The sequence below is a fragment of the Chiloscyllium plagiosum genome, unplaced genomic scaffold, assembly GCF_037043375.1.
Source record: "Chiloscyllium plagiosum isolate Xiang-an unplaced genomic scaffold, Cpla_swu_hap1 HiC_scaffold_22, whole genome shotgun sequence".
Classification (NCBI taxonomy): domain Eukaryota; kingdom Metazoa; phylum Chordata; class Chondrichthyes; order Orectolobiformes; family Hemiscylliidae; genus Chiloscyllium; species Chiloscyllium plagiosum.
This window is the reverse complement of record NW_028270160.1, coordinates 8,269,595-8,291,931: the sequence shown is the minus strand read 5'-3', so window position 1 is coordinate 8,291,931 and position 22,337 is coordinate 8,269,595. Positions and strand designations below refer to the sequence as shown.

Here is a 22,337-nt window from a genome sequence, read left to right as displayed (position 1 = left end):
GATGTGGAGGTGCTGGTGTTGTACTGGGGTGGACAAAGTTAAAAATCACACAACACCAGGGTATAGTCGAACAGGATTATTTGGAAGCACTAGCTCCTTCATCAGGTTGTTGTGACATCAGACAGCTACCTGATGAAGGAGCAGCGCTCCGAAAGCTAGTGCTTCCAAATAAACCTGTTGGACTATACCCTGGTGTTGCGTGATTTTTAATTTGGTTAATGGATAATGATTGGGCTCAGAGACTGAGTAGAATTCCCTAGTTCCTCTACATAAAAATGCCGCAGGATCTTGGTACATGCAGACAAGTCCCTAGTTTAACAATTCATCGGAAGGACAAGACATCTAATAATGAAGCAGTTGGACCCCAGCATGGGTGTTAATGTTCATACTCCAATCCCTGGGATAGGACTGGAGTCCACAATGTCCAGAGGCTAAAGAGGTGCCACCTGAACCAAAGCTGTCATGCAATAATGCACTTTGGTAACAAACATTTTTCTAGCTGTGACTCACCAGTTACAGGTGCATTAAACATAAATTCCTCTTGAACAGGTCTTCTGTTAGATTTCAGCTATAGGGACAGAGTCCTTGTGTGTATTTAAGGCTGAGGTAGATAAATGCTCGATCAGTCAGGGCATCAAGAGTTACGGGGAAAGGGCAGGAAAATGGACGTGAGGAATGTTAGATCAGCCATGATCCTTTGACTAGAGACAAAAAAATCCATACTAGACAAGCAGGAGGCTGGAAGAACAAGGCAGCACAAGGAGATGGAGAAGTCGTCGTTTTGGATGTAACCCTTCTTCAGGGCTGGGGGTGGGTGTAGGGGGAACTGCAGATAAAGGGGGTGGTGGGAGCAGGGTGGTGAAGTGGGGATAGAGATAGATAGAGGCTACAACGTCATTGGTCAATGGGAGGAATGAATCCGATTGATGGCTGGAAGGGAAGGGAAGGGAAGGGGAGGGGAGGGGAGGGGAAGGGCGGGGCTAGGAAGGGAGTCAGGAGAAGGGAAGGAAGGTTATTTGAAATTGGAGAACTCAATGTTGAGTCCTCCGGGCTATAGGCTGCCCAAGCAGAAGATGAGGTGTTGTTCCTCCAATTTGCTGTTTGGTTCATTGTAGCAATGGAGGAGGCCCTCTCCTGTTCCTATTTATTAAAGTTTTATCAGTTTCTTACAACACATTTTGGGTTAAACTACTTGATGGCACATAACCACGGTGGCACAGTGGTTAGCACTGTTGCCTCACAGCGCCAGAGACCCGGGTTCAATTCCCGCCTCAGGCGACTGACTGTGGGGAGTTTGCACATTCTCCCCGTATCTGCGTGGGTTTCCTCCGGGTGCTCCAGTTTCCTCCCACGGTCCAAAGATGTGCAGGTCAGGTGAATTGGCCATGCTAAATTGCCCATAGTGTTAGGTAAGGGGTGAATGTAGGGGTATGTGTGGGTTGCGCTTCGGTGGGTCGGTGTGGACTTGTTGGGCCGAAGGGCCTGTTTCCACACTGTAATGTAATTTAATCTAATCTAAAAACCAACTTTATATGGTTAAACATATGGCAGGTGGCTCCTGAAAAGAACATTGAAGTACTGTATTTCATTCACTGCCTCCACGTTCCACTTACACTCAGTTACTTTATACTGAAACATTGCTGCAGTGACTAACTTTCAGACACAATCAGTCCAACTACTCACAGATGGTGGTATTTTAATAAGCAGTGAGGAACTTGTCTGACCTAGTCTCAGTTGGTGCAAAGCAAACTTTAAAAAAAATTTGTAATTTTTTTTTGTCTTACAAAACTTGTTCCCAGAATGTGAACGTCACTGGCTCATCCCTCGGAATGTGGTGGTGAACCGCTGCAGTCTGTGTGGTGTCCCCCACACAGTGCTATTAGGGAGGGAGTTCCGGACTCTGACACAGCGACACTGAAGAAGCAGTGAGATATTTCTGAGTCACGTGGTGTGAGATTGGAACGGCAAGTGCAGGCCATAGCATTCCCATGCAGTGCCCGTCTTTTTTATTCTTGGCAGTGGGGCTTGTGGGAATTGAGGAGAAACATCTCCATCCGAACTGTAGCTAAAATGTGGATTAACAAACAACAGGAAAGAATCTCAGCTGCGTTTAAGAAGCTGGATAAATGTATGAGTGAGGAAAGAACAGAAGGATATGCAGATAGAGCGAGATGAAATAACTTGGAAGAAGGTCAACATGGAGCCTAAGACATGGGCATAACATGGACTGAATGGCTTGTTCGTGTGCTGTAAATACCATGTCATTCTATGTATGTTTAACTTTGTGCAGTTCTGGTCGCCTCATGTTAGGAAAGATGTGGAAGCTTTGGAGAGGGTGCAGAGAAGATTTACCAGGATGTTGACCTGGAATGGAGAATAGGTCGTACGAGGATAGGTTGAGAGTGCTAGGCTTTTTCTCATTGGAACGGTGAAGGATGAGGGGTGACTTGATAGAGGTTTATCAGATGATCAGAGGAATAGATAGAGTCGACAGTCAGAAACTTTTTCCCCTGGTACAACAGAGTGTTACAAGGGGACATAAATTTAAGGTGAAGGGTGGAAGGTATAGGGGGGATGTCAGGGGTAGGTTCTTTACCCAGAGAGTGGTGGGGGCATGGAATGCACTGCCTGTGGGAGTGGCAGAGTCAGAATCATTGGTGACCTTTAAGCGGCAATTGGATAGGTACATAGATGGGTGCTTAAGCTAGGACAAATGTTCGGCACAACATCGTGGGCTGAAGGGCCTGTTTTGTGCTGTATTGTTCTATGTTCTAACTTTGGTAAGTCACAAAGACAGGTGGCTTCACAGCTGCTGTCTCTGTGTAATACTTTAGTGCTTCCGCAGTTAATGAAACTGATGGGTGTACAACTGGCAGAGGGACATTACTACCCTGTTCATGACCCCGCCACTCCCCCTCCCCATCCCCTGCTAAAATCAATTTTACTCCAAGTATGCTTTCACCGTCCTGATGCCCCATCTTGAATGTTTCTGACTTTGAGAATGTAACGTTTAAAAACATTTTGTGATTTACACATGAAAGAATTGAAACCAACGTGTTCATTTTAAAAGATGAGAGACTTAACAAACAATCCATGTCTTTTTCAATATATAATTTCAGTTACGTCACACTGTAAACTTTTGCTATAAATTCTGTGTCTTACAATCTTATATTCCACAACCACCTGATGAAAGAGCAGTGCTCCGAAAACTAGTGCTTCCACATAAACCTGTTGGATTATAACCTGGTGTTGTGTGATTTTTAATTTTGAACGTTTCTGGTTTTCTTGAATTGGATGTCAAAGTGTTCCCTGTCTTTTTGCCAGCGCATTTCACCTTGGGACCGGGAAGAGTATCTGCATTACATTCCCATTCAACTTTCCCAGCTCTCCTTTGACGAATATTAAAATTAGGAACAGGAGGAGGCTGTTGGGCCCCTCAAGCCTATTCTGCTACTGAATAAAAGCATGGCTGATCTTTTTGCAATTCAACTTCCATGCTCCCATCCACCTCTCCCTCCGCTAACTCTGCTCCCCGGCTTAACAGGAATGCACTTATCTCCACGTTAAACATATTCAATGGCTGCGCCTACATTGCCAGTCGAGGTAACTCTGAGAGGAAAGGAATTCTCCTCCTCTTCAATCTAAAAGGACGAAGCCTCATGTTTTAACAGCGCCTTCTAGATCTAGACTCAACCACAAGAAGAAACAGTCTTTCCATAGCCACCTTGACAAGACCATTCAGGACCTGGTTTACTTCAACCCTCAGGCTTCTGAACCCCAATGGAAATGAGCCCAATCTTTCCTCATAAGACAATCCATTCATTCCTGGTATCCTTCAGTGAACCTGCTCTGTATAGCCTATAATACCCTTATGGCCACTCTTACAAACTGAGACCTAAACTCAACACAGTATTTTGACATGTGGTCACACCAATTTCCTGGAGCGTAACATTCTTGCTTTTACGTTCAATCCCTGTCATAATAAAGGAAAACATTCATTAGCCTTCTCAATCTCCGAATGTACCTTTACTTGAAATTTTTGTCACTTTTTATTCACTTGTGGGATGTAGGCGTCACTGGTTGGGCCAGTATTTACTGCCTCTCCCTACTTACCCTTGAGAAGGTGGTGGGGAGGTGCCATCTTGAATTGCTGTGATACATTTGCTGTTAGGCATGGATTTCCAAAGGTTTAACCCAGTGACACTGAAAGAGCGATGATATATTTCCAAATAAGGATGGGGAATGACTTGCAGGGTGTGGTGTTCTCATGTATCTGCTGCCCTTGACCTTCTAGATGGTAGCAGTCATGTGTTTAGAAGGTACTGGCTAAGGATCTTTTGTGAATTTCTTATAGATAGTGCATCTTATAAATAGTACACACTGCTGCTGCTGAGCATTGGATGATGGAGGTAGTGGGAGTTGTGAATAGGGAATGGTGCCTATCCAATGGGTTACTTTGTCGTGGATGTTGTCAAGCTTCTTGAATGTTACAGGAGCTGCACCCATCCAGGCAAGTGGACAAGCTTTGGGGAGTCAGGAGGTGAGTTACTTGCTGCAGGATTCCTAGCCTCCAACCTGCATTTGTAGACGCTGTATTTACGTGGTGAGTCCTGTTCAGTTTCTGGTCAACGGTAACCCCCAGGATATTGATATTGGGGGATTGGTGATATTGAATATCAAGAGTTGGGGGGTGATTAGATTGTCTCTTACTGATAACAATCAATACCTGGTATTTGTATGGCATGAATTTTATTTGCCACTTTTCAGTCCATATGTCGATATTGTCCATGTCTTGCTGCATTTGGACATGGACTGTGTCTGTATCTGAGGAATTGCGAGTGCTGTTGAATATTGTGCAATCATTGATGAACATGCCCACTCCTTACGATGGAGGGAAGGTCTTTGATGAAGCAACTGAAGATGGTAGGGCTTAGGGCACCATCCTGAGGAGATGTCCTGGAGCTGGGATGTGCCAGGTATAACTCTAAACAGCTGAGAGTTTGCCACCTGATTCCCATTGATTCCAATTTTGCAAGGGCTCTTTGAAGCACACTCGGTCAAATGTGGCCTTGATGTCAAGAGCTGACACTCCCACTTCCCATTTGAAATTCAGCTCTTTGGCCATGTTTGAGCCAAGGTCGTAATGTGGTCAGGAACTGAATGGCCCTTCCAGCTCTTGGGCCATAACCCTTGAGTAAATAATGAAATACTGCAAGGTTCTGACTCAACTATGCTTTTAGCCAATAAGTGCCAGATTCCCACCATCCTCTATGGCAAAAACATTTTGTCTGAATTCCCCTCTTAGACTTTTATCTCTTACTTTAATCACATAACCACTTGTTATTGACCTCTCTACCAATGGAAGAAGTGACATATGGGAAATATGCAGAGAGTGGTGAGTGGCCGGAACGTTTTGCCAGCAGAGGTGGTAGAGGCGGGCACAATAGCGTCATTTAAGATGTACCTAGACATATACATAAATGGGCAGGGAACAGAGGGATACAGAACCTTGTGAAATAGGCGACAGGTTTAGATAGAGGATCTGGATCGACACAGGCTTAGAGGGCCGAAGGGCCTGTTCCTCTGCTGGAACGTTCTTTGTTCTTTATGATCAGATACACTCTTGTCGTAAATGATATTGACTGAGGGATAGATGTCATCCAGGACCCCAGGGCTAATTACCCTGGGATTCTTTGAAATAGTATCATGTGATCTCCCACACTCACCTGATGGAGTCCTGGTTTAACACCTCATCTGAAAGACAGCAATCCCAACACTGTAACACTCCCTTGGTACTGCATGAGGAGCGTCAATCAAGAATTTGGCCTCAGGTCTCTGATCTCTGAGAAGATCCCACATCAGAGTGATGCACCGAGTCAATATAGAAGCAAGAGTGAGAGAATAGTGTACGTGACCATTTAAAGGATTTGGAAAGGAGTCACATAGTATGTACTCAAGCGGTCTACAATCTACATACCTATAAAAGAGATAAGCTGATTGAGGTTTTTAAAATTATAAAAGGGTTGAATTGGGACAATTTGACACAACATCAGAAAATGCTGGAAACACTCAGTGTGCCAAACTGTTTCATTGGGGGAAAGAAACAGAATCAATGTTTCTGCTTTCTTTTGAAATCTGCAGCATCCACAACCCATTGCTTTTATATCAGTGTTTAATTTGATAACCAATCACCCTCCTTTTGGCATCAAAAAGCAAGATAAGACAATAAATCACAGCAGTGTAAAATGTTTACTGTCCTCTCATATTCCTTTCACTTCCAACTGGGAAAATGCCAGTGGTCACATTGAACATGACTTCCAAGAAATGGTGTAGCTATGTATATATGCAACGATCTGATTTAATTCAGTCTGCTGTCTCTCAGATTTCTGTGCGTGTGAAATGAGTTTTGTTCCCTGTGCCAAGTCACTATGTTGAAAAACATTAACAGATGGTAAACACATTGGAGCAAATTGCCCGAAAGTGACTCTTCAGTGTGATATGATATCAACAGGAGTTGATAGTGTTAAGAGTTTTGTACACCATAACTTTCTTTTTCTTATCTGTACTCTTTGTTATGTCGAAATAAGTTCAAAAACTAAAGGAGTCTTTAGCTCTTCCCAGGACAGTGCCACCTAAAGCCTACAGCCCCTTGTTGAAATAGACGTATTTCACTTTGTCTCCATACTTCGCGGTTATTGAATCTCTTAGCTCTGGCTCCAATTTAGAAACTTTCATAGAACTGTAGAAAAATAGAGAGAGAGAGAGAGAGAGAGAGAGACAATTTTTCAGAATGCAGCAGTGTATCTACAACAACAGTTAGGATTAAAAGTTTCCCTGTCTAGATAACAATTTACAGGATTTAACTTTGGTAAGTCACAAAGACAGGTGGCTTCACAGCTGCTGTCTCTGTGTAATACTTTAGTGCTTCCGTAGTTAATGAAACTGATGGGTGTACAACTGGCAGAGGGACATTACTATTCTGTTTCTACCCTGTTACTACGGTGGCACAGTGGCTAGCACTGCTGCCTCGCAGCGCCAGAGACCCAGGTTCAATTCCCACCTCAGGCGACTCTCTGTGCGGAGTTTGCACATTCTCCCCGTGTCTGCGTGGGTTTCCTCCGGGTGCTCCGGTTTCCTACCACAGTCCAAAGATGTGCAGGTTAGGTGAATTGGCCATGCTAAATTGCCCGTAGTGTTAGGTAAGGGGTAAATGTAGGAGAATGGGTCTGGGCGGGTCGGTGTGGACTTGTTGGGCCGAAGGGCCTGTTTCCACACTGTAGGGAATCTAATCTACACTAAATAATCATCTGTGATGCAGTCAGAAATGACTACATAAGTCCTGGCCTGGAAGTGACCCTCTTGGTTGCCCTCTCTACAGGAGATGGAGACAAAGCTCAGTATCACCCCCTTTCCAGGCGTTGGATGCACAGCTGTATTTCTTACAGCAAGGGCTAGCAGGAAAGCCTAGGACCAAATGGAATTAAGGAATGGGTGATGGTTTTAAGTTAATTCAGGGATAATGCGTGAGAACAAGGCATGTGTTTTAGGGGGAGCAAGTCATCACAGTTGTTGGATGTTTGTGATGTGCGAGTCAAAATTAAACTCTGACTGGAACAGGATTAGCCTGGATTTGTCAAACCAATCTTTCTCATCTGTCTTCCTCCCATTGGACAAACACAAACATGTGTGCTGGCAAACACACGACAGGTTCCACGTCCCCTTCTGCTACATTCCATGATCAACAAACTGTTCAGACACCAGTTTCTGCAGTCACTCGAATCCTGTAAAACTGCAAGTTGGACCTGTCTGGCTTACAAGACAGGGGGCATTCACATGGTCCAGCCTACTGCAAGGTCTGCTTTAAGTGCAAGTGTAAATTACTGAATTATTAAAAGAAATTTGATATTATGAAATGAACATATCTGCTCACTTATGAATATCTGACCATTTTACAGGTTCCAGCCACTGGAAATGAAATTCTAATGTGAACCTGCAACCAGCACATTATAAAAACAGATGTTGTTGCCCAAATCTCTAGCTCCAATTTTTTTCACAATGGTCCTCGCCTCCACCAATCAGTCTGGAATTAATTTCAAGCAGAGAGGCATTTTTGGAAGCCAAATTAAATCCAGGCTCTTGTGTTGTTTCTGGCCTGTTCAGTAGGTTGTATTAATACCAGCAATTCAGTAGAACAGATTCCTTTTATATATTAATTTTAACAAACTGGGGAGTTTGAAACAACTCTCAAGGACCAACTATACAGAATGTTAAATGTTCACTCACCACCTCTGAGGAAAAAGAGAACACGCAGCAGGAACCATAAAGATCAAGCTGTGGGAAAAACAAAACAATTTCTGTTCTTGTCTTTCTAAAAACATAGGTTTCGGCATAAAAGGTATGAAGCAAAAACATTTAAATGATGGTAAAACACATTCGGTACAATAAAAAATATACATGCATAAGGCCATAATAATACTTTCTGAAGGTTCAGGTGACTTTCTTAATTTTTACATGGGCTGATATTTATAACCCACCCCTAACTGCCCGCGAGCAAGTGTTGGTGAGCTGCTTTCATGAACAGCTACATTTCTTGGGATGTAGAAACACCAAAACTGCTATTAAGAAGGGATTTCTCGGATTTTGACCCAGCGACAGCGAAGGAATGGTGAGATGCTTCAAAGTCAGAAGATTGTGTGACTTGGAAGAGAACTTGCAGGGACGGTGATCCCATGAGTCTGCTGTCCTTGGCCCTCTGGGTGGTAGATGTCACTGGTTTGGAAGGTGTAGTCAAGGAGGTTTGCCAAGTCACTGCAGAGTGCATTTTGTACGGCAGTTTGAGTACAGATACTGGTAACTCAGTGTGGTGTCTTCCAAATGTATTATGATACAGTTCTCTTTTAAAGGGAAGTTCTGAAACAGAGTCAGAGTTGATAGTGTGATGCTGGAAAAGCACAGCCAGTCGGGCAGCATCCGAGGAGGAGGAGGAGAGTCAAGCCTCGGGCACAAGCCCTTCACCAGGAATCTGAAACAGAGTCATGCCAGACTCGAAACAGTAACTCTGTTTCTCTCTGCACAGATGCTGCCAGACCTGCTAAGTTTCACCAACATTCTCTGTGTTTATTTCAGATTTCCAGTATCTGCATTAGCGTGTTTATGACAAAAATCATGATGGTCAAACTACACGTCACATCCAGGTGGGAGGCTGGACGGAGAGCATTCATTTCACAATCAGTAGATTTTTGTTAGGCAGGGGACATGGAATTGAGGGAGACACCAAGGAGTTCAGGTACAGTGCAGTAAGGAACTGCCAGAATGGCAAACAGCTTTGAGAGGATGATTGGCTGATGTCCATTCGATATCTCTAGGTCCCACATTATTTGGGTCAGAATAGCAGAAGTGCATGCGTGGAAGTGTCCTCCAAAAAGACCACAGCAAGCTTATGACAAGATTGTCCCCCTAAGAAGGAAGAAAAGAAGTGTTTGGAAAAACATATAGACCATTTATAAAGCCATTGGAAAAATATCACCACAATCTTGATGTGTAAGAGATGTTACTGAATTATATTTAGAAAAGGCAAGACAATTACCATAAAGGTGGCTGAACTGTCTTTAAATAATTAACCAGCTTGTTTTAACAGCTTCAACAGTGTGTGCTAACTAGGGGAGCAGGAGTTGTAAGGACTCTGTGATCGAGGCACTCAGTGTCACTGAGAGGAGTGGTTGAGGTGAGGACAGGAAGTTCCCAACCGCAGAATGGTAACACTGCAAGAAAGAGAAAAGATCTAATGCTTATGAGTCAAGGCCTCCCTGTACATGGGATGACGTCACCGTTTTCTGCTCGGATCCACTGTCCGTGCACAGACTCATGTGCGTATGTGACCAGTTCGAACGGGCCTCGGGGGCCAAGGTAAACCGAGGCAAGAGCAAGGCCATGCTCTTCGGGAACTGGGTCGACCAATCCTCCATCCCCTTCACCGTCAGGACTGACCACCTGAAGGTGCTGGGTATTTGGTCCGGGGGGGCTGGGGCGTGCACCAAGTCAAGGGAGGAGCGGATCAGGAAAGCGAGGCAGAAACTGGGCAGATGGAAGCTACGGTCGTTCTCCATCGTGGGAAAAAACCTGGCCTATTCCCAGAACCTGTGCCGCTGCAGTCACCCGGGTCATCTTCCACTTTATGTGCAGATCAAAGATGGACCAGGTCCGAAGGGACACAACGTATAAAGATCTAGGCAACGGGGGAGAAACATGTCCAATGCCACCCTCACCCTGATGGCCACCTGTGCGTAGATCCCCGGTACACAAACACCAAGTGTCACTACGTACTGAGGTTCTAGCTGTCCCCGGTGTTGCGAAGGATGGGCCTGGCCTCGCTGCCTTGGAACGCTCCGAGTAGCTGGACCGTTCTGTATCACCTGTCCTTCGTGGAGAAATTTATGAAGAAAAACACCTTTGACCACAAGACCATCAGGAAGTGGTCAGCACGTAGTGTCCTTGAGACCCTTCGGGAAAAGGAGAGGGCGGATCCTATCGAGCGGTTCCCTGAGCAGACTGTCAAAGCCATTTGGCAGAATGCCTCATCGCCAGAACTTTCCAACAAGCACCAAGACATGGCTTGGCTGGTGGTGAGAAGAGCTCTGCCTGTGAGATCCTTTATGCATGCCCAGACTCTCAGCCGCACCAAACGCTGCCCTCGAAGCGGCTGCGGGGGGGACGAGACTGTCACACACCTCCTTCTGGAATGTGCCTACGCCGAAGAAGTCTGGAGAGGAAAGCAGTGGTGTTTGTCGAGGTTCGTCCCGAGCAGCGCCGTGACGCGGGACTCCGTGCTCTACGGCCTGTTTCCCGGGACGCACACCGAGACGAACATCAACTGTGCCTGGAGGATCATCAACTCGGTCAAAGACGCTCTTTGGTCTGCCTGAAACCTGTTGATCTTCCAGCTGAAGGAGTTGACCCTGACTGAGTGTTGCAGACTGGCACATTCCAAGGTCCAGGACTACATGCTGAGAGACGCGCTGAAGCTTGGGGCAGCTGCTGCCAAGGCGCGGTGGGGAAAGACCACCGTGTAAGGTCTGCCTGCCTAAGAAGAACAGGGGGCCCACTCAGTAATTGGGCTCCGCTGACGCCTCAGCAGAATATCTGGATAGTCAATGTACAGACTTGTATATATGAATGATTAATTCCGATCTCTGTATGTAAAGAGATGGAATATATATGTATGTATGGCATCACCAATTATATAGATATCAAAATAATTTTATGAATAAAGTATATTTTTGAAATTAAAAAAAAATTTACGAGCCAATCTTGAACTGCTTGCCTGCAATTTAGCATTTTACTTGAAGTCACTTACCTTCCAGGGGAAAAAGGAATTGGAGAGCTGTGGGGCATCCCTATCCTTAGCTGCTTGGCTGTGTTTGAAACGAGTGTGGGAGTGAGGAAAGTCATGAGTTGATTAATTGTTGTTGTTAGGGACTGTGTTTCAATTGTGAAAATTTTCTAAAAGTCCAAGTAAGAATTTATAGGCACAGGCGAGGGCGTAAGAGTGAAGCAATGTCAGTAAGAATGAAGAATTTCCACTTATTACTAGCCAACACTTTAAAGTTAATAGCACAAGGAACTTAGCCAGAACTTAAGCCAAGTAGGAAAATTTTTATTTAAGAATAAATTGAGACATGGCAGAAGAGTTCAGTCCCATGTGTCCTACAGCCTGCATAATGTGGGAAGTCTTGAATGCTCCAGGCAGTCTGGATGACCACATCTGCCGGAAGCACCACTAGTCTGACCACTTGAACACCCGGCCTTGGAGCATGAGCATTGGCTGGACACACTTCAATGCACCCAAAAGGCTTGAGTTATCCGAAAATCGTGTTTTTAGACATGGTCATCCCTCACAGCTTCAGGAAGTGCAGTCAGGGAAGGAACAGGTGACCACTAATCAGAAGATGAGAGGCAGGCAGGTAGGTAGGTAGTCAGGAAAGGCCCAGAGTGTACCTCACTCAAGAAAATTGGAAAATGCCACGAGTGAAATCCCCTCTGGGGAGCGGAGCCAGTGTTCAGCTGCACAAAGAAGGAGGAGAAAGAAAGGAAGAGCAATAGTGATAAGAGACTCAGTAATGAAGGGTGCAAACAAACATTTCTGCAAATACCGATATAACTCCGGGATGGTGTGTTGCCTAGGGCAAGGATATAACTGAACAGCTACAGAGCAGTCTGAAGAGGGAGGACAAACAGCCAGAGGTTATGGTTCACACTGGCAAGGTAAAGTCACCATTCGAATCATAGAATCCCTACAGTGTGGAAACAGGCCCTTCAGCCCAACACCGACCCTCCGAAGAGTAACCCACCCAGACCCATTCCCTTAACCTATATTTCCCCCTGACTAAAGCACCTAACCTACACATCCCTGAACACTTTGGCAATTTAGCATGGCCAATTCACCCAACCTGCACATCTTTGGATTGTGGTAGGAAACCGGAGAAAACCCATGCAGACACGGGGAGAATGTGCAAACTCCACACAACAATTGCCTGAGGCTAGAATCGAACCTGGGTCCCTGACGCTGTGAGGCAGCAGTGCTAACCATTGAGCCACCATACCTCCCCCATTATCCCACCAGACCATAAGTCTGCGCTCTCATGTGAGAGAGAGAGAGAGAGAGAGGACTGGTAGTGGTTGAACCCAAGGGTCACCACAGCTCAGACTGGGGGAGAAATTGAGAGCGCTTCATGGTAACCTAAGTTGGAGCAGGAATTGAACCGCACTGTTGGCATCACTCTGCACCACAAACCAGCCATCCAGCCAACTGAGCTAATGTAGCCCCTACATTGGTGCCAACGGAATGGGTAGAAAGGCAAATAGGGTCCTGCAGCAAGAAGTTAGGGAGCTAGCTGGCAGGCTCTTGGGGGTAATAATCTCTGATTATTTCAGGTGCTCCCTGCTAGTGAATGTAGGAACAGGTGGACACAGCACGTAAATGTGTGGCTGAAGATGTGCGCAAGATTCATAGATCACTTGCTTCATTTCTGGGGAAGGAGAAAGTTGTACCAGTCCGCTGGGTTGCACCAGAACCTGAAGTGAGACTAACATCCTTGCAAGGGGAGGGGTTAGTGAATCCAAAATTGGCCTTGTGGCAGGAGGCACACGGTGATGGTCAAACGTTGTTCTTGTGTCCAATGGCCTATTGTAGGGTTTGGTGTTGTGTTCCTTGCAGCTTGTTGTGTACATTAAAGATCTGGACATGAATATGGAAGGTTTGGTCAGCACATTTGCAGATGTCATAAAAGTTGATGGAGGAGGAAAGCCTTAGGTTACGGCACAATACAGAGGAGCTAAATAGATGGGGCAGAACAGTGGAATTTATTCAATAAATGAATGATTTACATATTCATTTTACAGTGAATACAATAAAATACAGTGAAAAATCACCACAATCCGACGCCATTTTGAATAATTTAAAAGAGTCTGCTCGCCAATGAATTTATTCTGGAAAAATCTGAAGTGGTACAGTGTAGAAGTCAGGGAAAAGGAGTAAATATTTAATAGTGGGACCCGAGGAGTACAGAGGATCACTGGGATCTTGGCATTCATGTCCATAGATCCTTGAAGACAACAGGGCAGGCGGGTAAGTTGGTTAAGAAAACATATGGGATACTTGGCTTCATTAGTCGAAGCATTGTTAAAAGTGCAAGGGGGTTGTGTTGGAACTGTATATAATGCAGCTACAGCTGTAGCGGTGTGTTTAGTTCTGATCACCACACTATAAGGAAGGATGTGAGTGCATTAGAGAGAGTGCAGATGAGATTCACCAGGATGTCGACTGAGCTGGAGTTTAGACCTTCAGCATAAATTCATAAGATAAAGGAGGAGAATTAGGCCATTCAGCCCATTGAGTCTGCTCTGCCACTTGATCATGGCTAATATGTTCCTTACCTCTATTTCCCTGCCTTCTCCCCATATCCCTTCAACCCATAACCAATTAAATATCTGTCTAACTCCTCCATAAATTGACTCACTGTCTCAGCATCCACCGAAGTTTGAGGTATTGAATTCCACAGATTCACAACCCTGCGGGAGAAAGTTTCTCCTCAACTCTGTTTTAAAGTTGCTCCCCATTATCCTAAGGCTATGACCTCTTGGCATATGACTTTTATAGCTATCATGTTATTTCAGTCATTTGGTTTGTCACCAGCTTATTTTAATTTTTTTTATCATTATCTCTCTGCCTCATTTAATCAGATTATAGGTCACCCATTCTGTTGTTCTTCAGCGACTGACACCTTACTCACACAGTCTAACTGCTTGGGTCACCTGCAGAGACTTATTATTCAACACTCCACTTGCACCATTTGTATGATCGTTTGATCTCTATGCCTGTCCATTCTGTGTTCTGTCTCACTTCACCTGGTGAAGGGCAGCACTCTGAAAGCCTGTGATTTCAAATAAATCTGCTGGACCAAAACCTGGTGTCATGTGACTCCTGACTTTTTCCCCGGTCTTCCTCTGGCCTCAACCAATATGTACAGTATAATTACCAATGATATAAAAATATAAGCATTAGAGCAGGAATTTGCCATTAACCTTCTTCATTCTTCAATAAGATCAATTATGGCCTCAACGTCATCTACATATCCTGTCTTCCTAACCCACGACTCCCTTGCTGACCAATATGTAATTACTTAAACCTCCTTGAACATATTTAATGTCCCAATCTACAGCTTTCTGGGTGATTGAATTCTGTAGATTTATGACCCTCTGCGAAACACAAATTAGTTTGTCACAGTCTTAAAATGGGACAATCTGAAATTTTAAATAGTACCCCCCTCGTTTTAGCCTCCCCTGATGTGGGGAATCATCCTCAGCATCCACCCTATCAAAGCCCCTCTGGACCTGAAATATTTCAACTCTAATATAAACATATAAACTCTAAGGGCTGTAGACACATCCTGCTCACTTGTTCCTCATACACTAAACTCTTCATTCAAAGAGTCAGTCAAGTAAGCATTCTCTAAACTGTTTTGATTTGGAGATAACAGTGTTGGACGGGGGAGTACAAAGTTAAAAATCACACAACACCAGGTTATAGTCCAACAGGTTTATTTGGAAGCACCAGCTTTCATCAGGTGGCTGTGACAACATCAGACAGCTACCTGATGAAGGAGCAGTGCTCTGAAAGCTAGCGCTTCCCAATAAACCTGTTGAACTATAACCTGGTGGGTTGTGTGATTTTTAACTCTAAACTGTTTCTAATAGAAATACATAACTTAATTAAGGAGAACGGAACTACATGCAGCAGAATTAGAATTTGCTTTATTGTGACGTATACTCAAGTGGAAAGTATACAGGAGAACAGTGAAAAGTGTACCATGTTTTCCCACACAGCGCCATCTCAGGTACAAAGAACTGAGGTATAAATCATAGATATAAAATAGAGAAATCAAGGAAACAAGCTACATTACCTGACAGTTGCACTACAGGCTACATTACCTGACAATTATTCATAGTCTAAGTTAGAAAAGTAAGAAATAAAGTTACAAAGGTAAACGTTACAGTCTATCCATAAAGGGAGAGTGCAGGGAGCTAACATACTTGGCTCGGACTGGCTCACAAACTGCTGACCACCCACACTGGTCACCAGTCCAACAACCGTCCCCACTCCGGGTACACTGATCATCCCAACTCCGGGTATACTGACCGTCCCCACTCCGGGTACACTGACCGTACCCACTCCAGGTACACTGACCGTACCCACTCCGGGTACACTGACCATCCCCTCTCTGCGTACACTGACCATCCCCACTCCGGGTACACTGACCATCCCCACTCCGGGTACACTGACCGTCCCCACTCCAGGTACACTGACCGTCCCCTCTCCGCGTACACTGACCATACCCACTATAGGTACACTGACCGTCCCCACACCGGGTACACTGATCATCCCCACTCCGGGTACACTGACCGTCCCCACTCCGGGTACACTGACCGTCCCCTCTCCGCGTACACTGACCATACCCACTCCAGGTACACTGACCGTCCCCACACCGGGTACACTGATCATCCCCACTCCGGGTACACTGACCATCCCCACTCCGGGTATACTGACCATCTCCATTCCGGAGAGAGTGAGGTCTGCAGATGCTGGAGATCAGAGCTGAAAATGTGTTGCTGGAAAAGCGCAGCAGGTCAGGCAGCATCCAGGGAACAGGAGAATCGGCGTTTCGGGCATAAGCCCTTCCTGAAGAAGGGTACCCACTCTGGGTACCCTGACCATCCCTGCACAGGGTACACTTACCATCCCCACACCGGGTACACTGAGCGTCCCCACTCCAGGTACACTGTCCTGAAGAAGGGCTTATGCCCGAAACGTCGATTCTCCTGTTCCCTGGATGCTGCCTGACCTGCTGCGCTTTTCCAGCAACACATTTTCAGCATCTCCATTCCGGGTACACTGACCGTCCCCACTCCGGGTACACTGACCATCTCCTCTCTGCGTACACTGACCATACCCACTCCAGACACACTGACCATCCCCACTCCGGGTACACTGACCATCCCCACTCCGGGTACACTGACCGTCCCCACTCCAGGTACACTGACCATACCCACTCCAGGTACACTGACCATCCCCTCTCCGCGTACACTGACCATACCCACTCCAGGTACACTGACCGTCCCCACACCGGGTACACTGATCATCCCCACTCTGGGTACACTGACCATCCCCACTCCGGGTACACTGACCGTCCCCACTCCAGGTACACTGACCGTCCCCTCTCCGCGTACACTGACCATACCCACTCCAGGTACACTGACCGTCCCCACACCGGGTACACTGATCATCCCCACTCCGGGTACACTGACCGTCCCCACTCCAGGTACACTGACCATACCCACTCCAGGTACACTGACCATCCCCTCTCCGCGTACACTGACCATACCTACTCCAGGTACACTGACCGTCCCCACACCGGGTACACTGATCATCCCCACTCCGGGTACACTGACCATCCCCACTCCGGGTACACTGACTGTCCCCACTCCAGGTACACTGACCGTCCCCTCTCCCCGTACACTGACCATACCCACTCCAGGTACACTGACCGTCCCCACACCGGGTACACTGATCATCCCCACTCCGGGTACACTGACCATCCCCACTCCTGGTACATTGACCATACCCACTCCGGGTACACTGACCGTCCCCACTCCAGGTACACTGACCGTCCCACTCCGGGTACTGACCGTACCCACTCCGGGTACACTGACCGTCCCCACTCCAGGTACACTGACCGTCCCACTCCGGGTACACTGACCGTCCCCACTCCAGGTACACTGACCGTCCCCACTCCAGGTACACTGACCGTCCCCACTCCGGGTACAGTGACCATCCCCTCTCCGCGTACACTGACCGTCCCCACTCCAGGTACACTGACCGTCCCCACTCCGGGTACAGTGACCATCCCCTCTCCGCGTACACTGACCATCCCCACTCCAGGTACACTGACCGTCCCCACTCCGGGTACAGTGACCATCCCCTCTCCGCGTACACTGACCATCCCCACTCCAGGTACACTGACCTTCCCCACTCCAGATACACTGACCATCCCCGCTCCGGGTACACTGACCATTCCCAGTCTGGGTACACTGAATGTCCCCAATCTGAGTACACTGACCATTTCCACTTTGGACACACCAACCATCCCCACTCCAGACACACTGACCATCCCCACTCTGGGTACACTGCCTGTCCCCACTCTGGACACACAGACCATCCCTGCATAGGGTACACTGACCGTCCCCACTCCGGACACACTGACCATCCCCGCACAGGGTACACTGACCAACCCCACTCCGGGTACACTGACCATCCCCACACCGGGTACACTGACCGTGCCCACTCCAGGTACACTGACCGTCCCCACACCGGGTACACTGACCATCCCCTCTCCGGGCACATTGACAATCCTCATTCCGGGTACATTGACCATCCCCACTCCGGACACACTGAGCGTCCCCACTCCGGGTACACTGTCCGTCCCTACACCGGGTACACTGACCGTCCCCACACCGGGTACACTGACCATCCCCTCTCCGGGCACATTGACAATCCTCATTCCGGGTACATTGACCATCTCCACTCCGGGTACACTGACCATCCCCTCTCTGCGTACACTGACCATCCCCACTCCAGACACACTGACCATCCCTATTCCGAGTACACTGACCATACCCACTCTAGGTACACTGACCGTCCCACTCCGGGTACACTGACCATACCCACTCCAGGTACACTGACCATACCCACTCCAGGTACACTGACCGGGACCACTCCAGGTACACTGACCGTCCCCACTCCGGGTACACTGACCATCCCCTCTCCGCGTACACTGACCATCCCCTCTCCGCGTACACTGACCTTCCCCACTCCAGGTACACTGACCATTCCCGGTCCGGGTACACTGAACGTCCCCACTCTGAGTACACTGACCATTTCCACTTTGGACCCACCAACCTTCCCCACTCCAGACACACTGACCATCCCCATTCCAGGTACACTGACTGTCCCCACTCCAGGTACATTAACCATTTCCACTTTGGACACACCTACCATCCCCACTCCGGGTACACTGCCTGTCCCCACTCCGGGTACACTGACCATCCCCGCACAGGGTACACTGACCATCCCCACTCCAGGTACACTGACCATTTTCACTTTGAACACACTGACCGTCCCCGCTCCGGATACATTGACCATCCCCACTCCAGGTACACTGACTGTCCCCATTCCGGGTACACTGACCATCCCCCACTCCAGGTACACTGACCATTTTCACTTTGAACACACTGACCGTCCCTGCTCTGGGTACATTGACCATCCCCACTCCAGGTACACTGACCATCCCTCCTCCAGACACACTGACCTTCCCCGCTCCGGGTACACTGACCATCCCCACTCTGGGTATACTGACCGTCTCCACTCCAGGTACACTGTTCGTCCCCATTCCAGGTACACTGACCATCATTCACTCCAGGTACACTGACCATTTCCACTTTGAACACACTGACCGTCCCCGCTCCGGGTACACTGAACATCCCCACTCCGGGTACGTTGACAATCCCCACTCCGGGTATACTGACCATCCCCACTCTGGGTACACTGATCGCCGTCATTCTGGGTACACTGACCATCCCCATTCCGGGTACACTGACCATCCCCACTCCAGGTACACTGATCATCCCCACTCTGGGTACACTGACCATCCCCACTCAGAGTACACTGACCATCCCCACTCAGAGTACACTGACCATCCCCACTCCGGGTACACTGACCATCCCCACTCCGGATATACTGACCGTCCCCACTCAGGTACACTGACCATTCCCTCTCCGCGTTCACTGACCATCCCCAGTTCTGGTCACCCCATTACAGGAAGGATGTGGAAGCATTGGAAAAGGTGCAGAGGAGATTTACCAGGATGTTGCCTGGTCTGGAGGGAAGGTCTTATGAGGAAAGGGTTAGGGACTTGGGTTTGTTCTCATTGGAGAGAAGAAGGCTAAGAGGGAATTTAATGCAGACATACAAGATGGTCAGAGGATTAGATAGGGTGAACAGTGAGAATTTTTTTCCTAGGATGATGACGTCAGCTTGTACGAGGGGGCATAACTACAAATTGAGGGGTGATGGATTTAAGACAGATGTCAGAGGCAGGTTCTTTACTCAGAGAGTGGTAAGGGCGTGGAATGCCCCGCCTGCCAACGTAGTTAACTCAGGCACATTAGGGGCATTTAAACAGTCCTTGGATTAGTATATGGATGATGATGGGATAGTGTAGGCGGATGGGCTTAGATTAGTGCACAGGTCGGTAAACATCAAGGACCGAAGGGCCTGATTTGCGCTGTATTGTTCTATGTTCTAAAAGGCATTGAAATGTTTGATCACCGTCATACCGAAAGCAGAGCCAGTTCAATGGGCTGAATGGCCTGCACCTGTCCCAAAGTGACACTTTACCGGTAGAGTCAGAGCAACACCAGCAGATCAAACAAGATCTAATTTAATGGAGGAACAAGTTCAAGGGGCAGAATGGCCTTCTCTTACTCCTGTCCTTTTATCTGAATTTTTCCTAACTCAAAGCCAACTTACATTAGAAGGTCAGAAAGATGAAACAAGTCAGCCACACAAAATCATCATCCCCAGTTATGCTGAGTATCTCACTTCAGTCGGTGCATAGTTTCTATTGTTTGATTTGATTCTTAAACATTTAAAAACATGAGAAATGTTCACCAGGGTAGAGGGATGCAGCAGAAACCTGCTTTACAATGTCATATGGGAAACAGATAAAGAAGAGCTTTATTCAGACACAAGACCAAAATATGGAGGGAGTGAGAGATAGAAGATAACTCACAACTGAGTCGGAGGTGTCTTTGCTCAAAACACGAGCGCACTCCAAATGACCAGGTATGGAGTTAGGCACAGGTCAGGCATGATCTCATCGAATGGTGTAACAGACTGAATGACTGACTGACTCCTGTTCCTAACTTCCTGTTCCTCTTTTCATCCCAAGATGACTGCGAACGACTTGAAAGCAGGAGGCAGTCAAAAACTGGGATTATCTAACCTTGCTCCCCAGTTGATAATGTTGAACTGTTTTGAAAACAAACGCGCATATTGCTGCCACTTCCTTACGGCTGGTTTGTAGAAGACTAGGTGATTAATAGGATTGAAACTGCAGATTGCATGGTAGCTTTCTTGTGGTAAATCTGGGTGAAAAGCCAAGGCCAATAATGTAAGATCTGACCAACACTGAAAATGGGTATGGACAAGCCTGGGCTCCGGTCTGACGCCTTTTCAGTTGAATATGTTGTAAATATTTGTAAAGTGTAAAACTAGAATTTTGACAAGGTACAGGAAAGGAAGGAAACAACATATCATTGCAAGGAGTGAGAACAGTAAACTGTAACTAGAAGACAAGTGTTGTTTGTAATCAATGGGGAAGAGTTTTCTGTTCAATTGTCCTAGTCTTCTTGTTGCAATTTGATCAAAACTGGTGTAATTTACTCAAAAGTTTGAAACATTTTAAGCACAAATCCTGTTACAGCAATACTTTGTAATAGTTTTGTAAAAACAAAACATGATCAAGTCAACCTCGTCCATAAAATTGGCCACATACAGCAGAAGCATTAAAACCATTGAGAGATCTCGGTCAAGGCCCCAGTAGTCTGCTCCCTTGCCTCCCTCAGTATCCTGGGACAGATCCCATCAGACCTTAGGGACTTGTCTAACCTTGCCATCCTTACCTTCCATCCTCACAGGAACATGCTGATTCTGAACTCGAACCAACTGGCCTTTAAGAGACTCCATGTCAGATGTGGATTGACCCGCAAAAGGCTGCCTTTCCCTTCTACAGTCTAATTTTTCCAGTTGTAATTATCTTTCCTCAGTTTAGCACTTTCACCTGAGTAACAAACGTATCCTTATCTATAGCTATTTTAATGTCACCTGGTTCCAGGTGTTTGTGAAGGCTTCAATCATTGAGTTGTTTAGTCGGACAAAAGGCACAATGGACCTATTTTAAATCATTCTTGAACATAATTTATTAAAAATGTATTAATAAACTAACCAACCAAAATAACTGGCAAATGTTTCTGCATTACTTTTAGAAACCATTTAAATAAATTAAATTCAGGTCAATTACAGGACTCTGATTAAAATGCTTATTTTCTGGGATGAACAAATTTGTAGCTGCATTATTCAAAATGTACCAAGTTATCACAAAATAAATAAGTTAACAAATATTGCTGAGTGATTATTTTTAAATCACACATGAAAACACTTGTTCAGGACAGATTTCCATGAAAAATGAGTTTGAGTGGAAACTCGGGAGAAATGAAAAGTGCTTTTCCTGACGAGTGCATTTTGTGCCTTGGGTCAACAGCTGTGCCAAAAGTGGAAACTCAATCTCAGAGAACACAAATTACACAGAGACAAGCCAAGACTTTTTACAAGAGACAACTGCTCCTACTTACAAGCATCCAACCAGCATTACTTGCAATGGTGCATGGAAAAACTTGATTCTCTACAAACAAAAGAAAATAAACAAGGTAAAACAGAAAGTAAAAATATGCATTCTTACAAAATTGGTCTGGATCAAAAATGAGGAAATGATGATGGATTGATATCCACAGGTCACCTCTACCTACACGTTATTAGACACAAAATGCATTATTGTCCCCAGTCTAGAGTGTGATCAGATTAGTTAGCTCAGTTGGCTGGAGAGTGATGTAGAATGATGATGCCAACAGCATGGGTCCAATTCCTGCACTGGCTGAGGTTACCAGAA

At 46.4% G+C, this 22,337-nt stretch overlaps 1 protein-coding gene across 4 annotated transcripts in view; it reads right to left on the bottom strand.

The window, feature by feature from the left end:
• Nucleotides 1–3,090: 3,090 nt before the first annotated feature.
• sfxn2 (sideroflexin 2) overlaps nt 3,091–22,337 on the bottom strand; it is a 90,408-nt gene continuing 71,161 nt past the window's right edge. For 2 of the 4 annotated variants that reach the window (XM_043713052.2, XM_087998723.1), the window contains exons 10-12: nt 22,024–22,073; nt 8,284–8,331; nt 3,091–6,739 (exon numbers count right to left, since the gene is read on the bottom strand). In XM_043713052.2, coding sequence (XP_043568987.2) covers nt 6,640–6,739; nt 8,284–8,331; nt 22,024–22,073 — 198 coding nt within the window. In that variant the 3' untranslated portion in view covers nt 3,091–6,639. The remainder of the gene's footprint in view (nt 6,740–8,283; nt 8,332–22,023; nt 22,074–22,337) is intronic. The other 2 variants (XR_015760869.1, XM_043713053.2) reach the window with 2 other exon arrangements.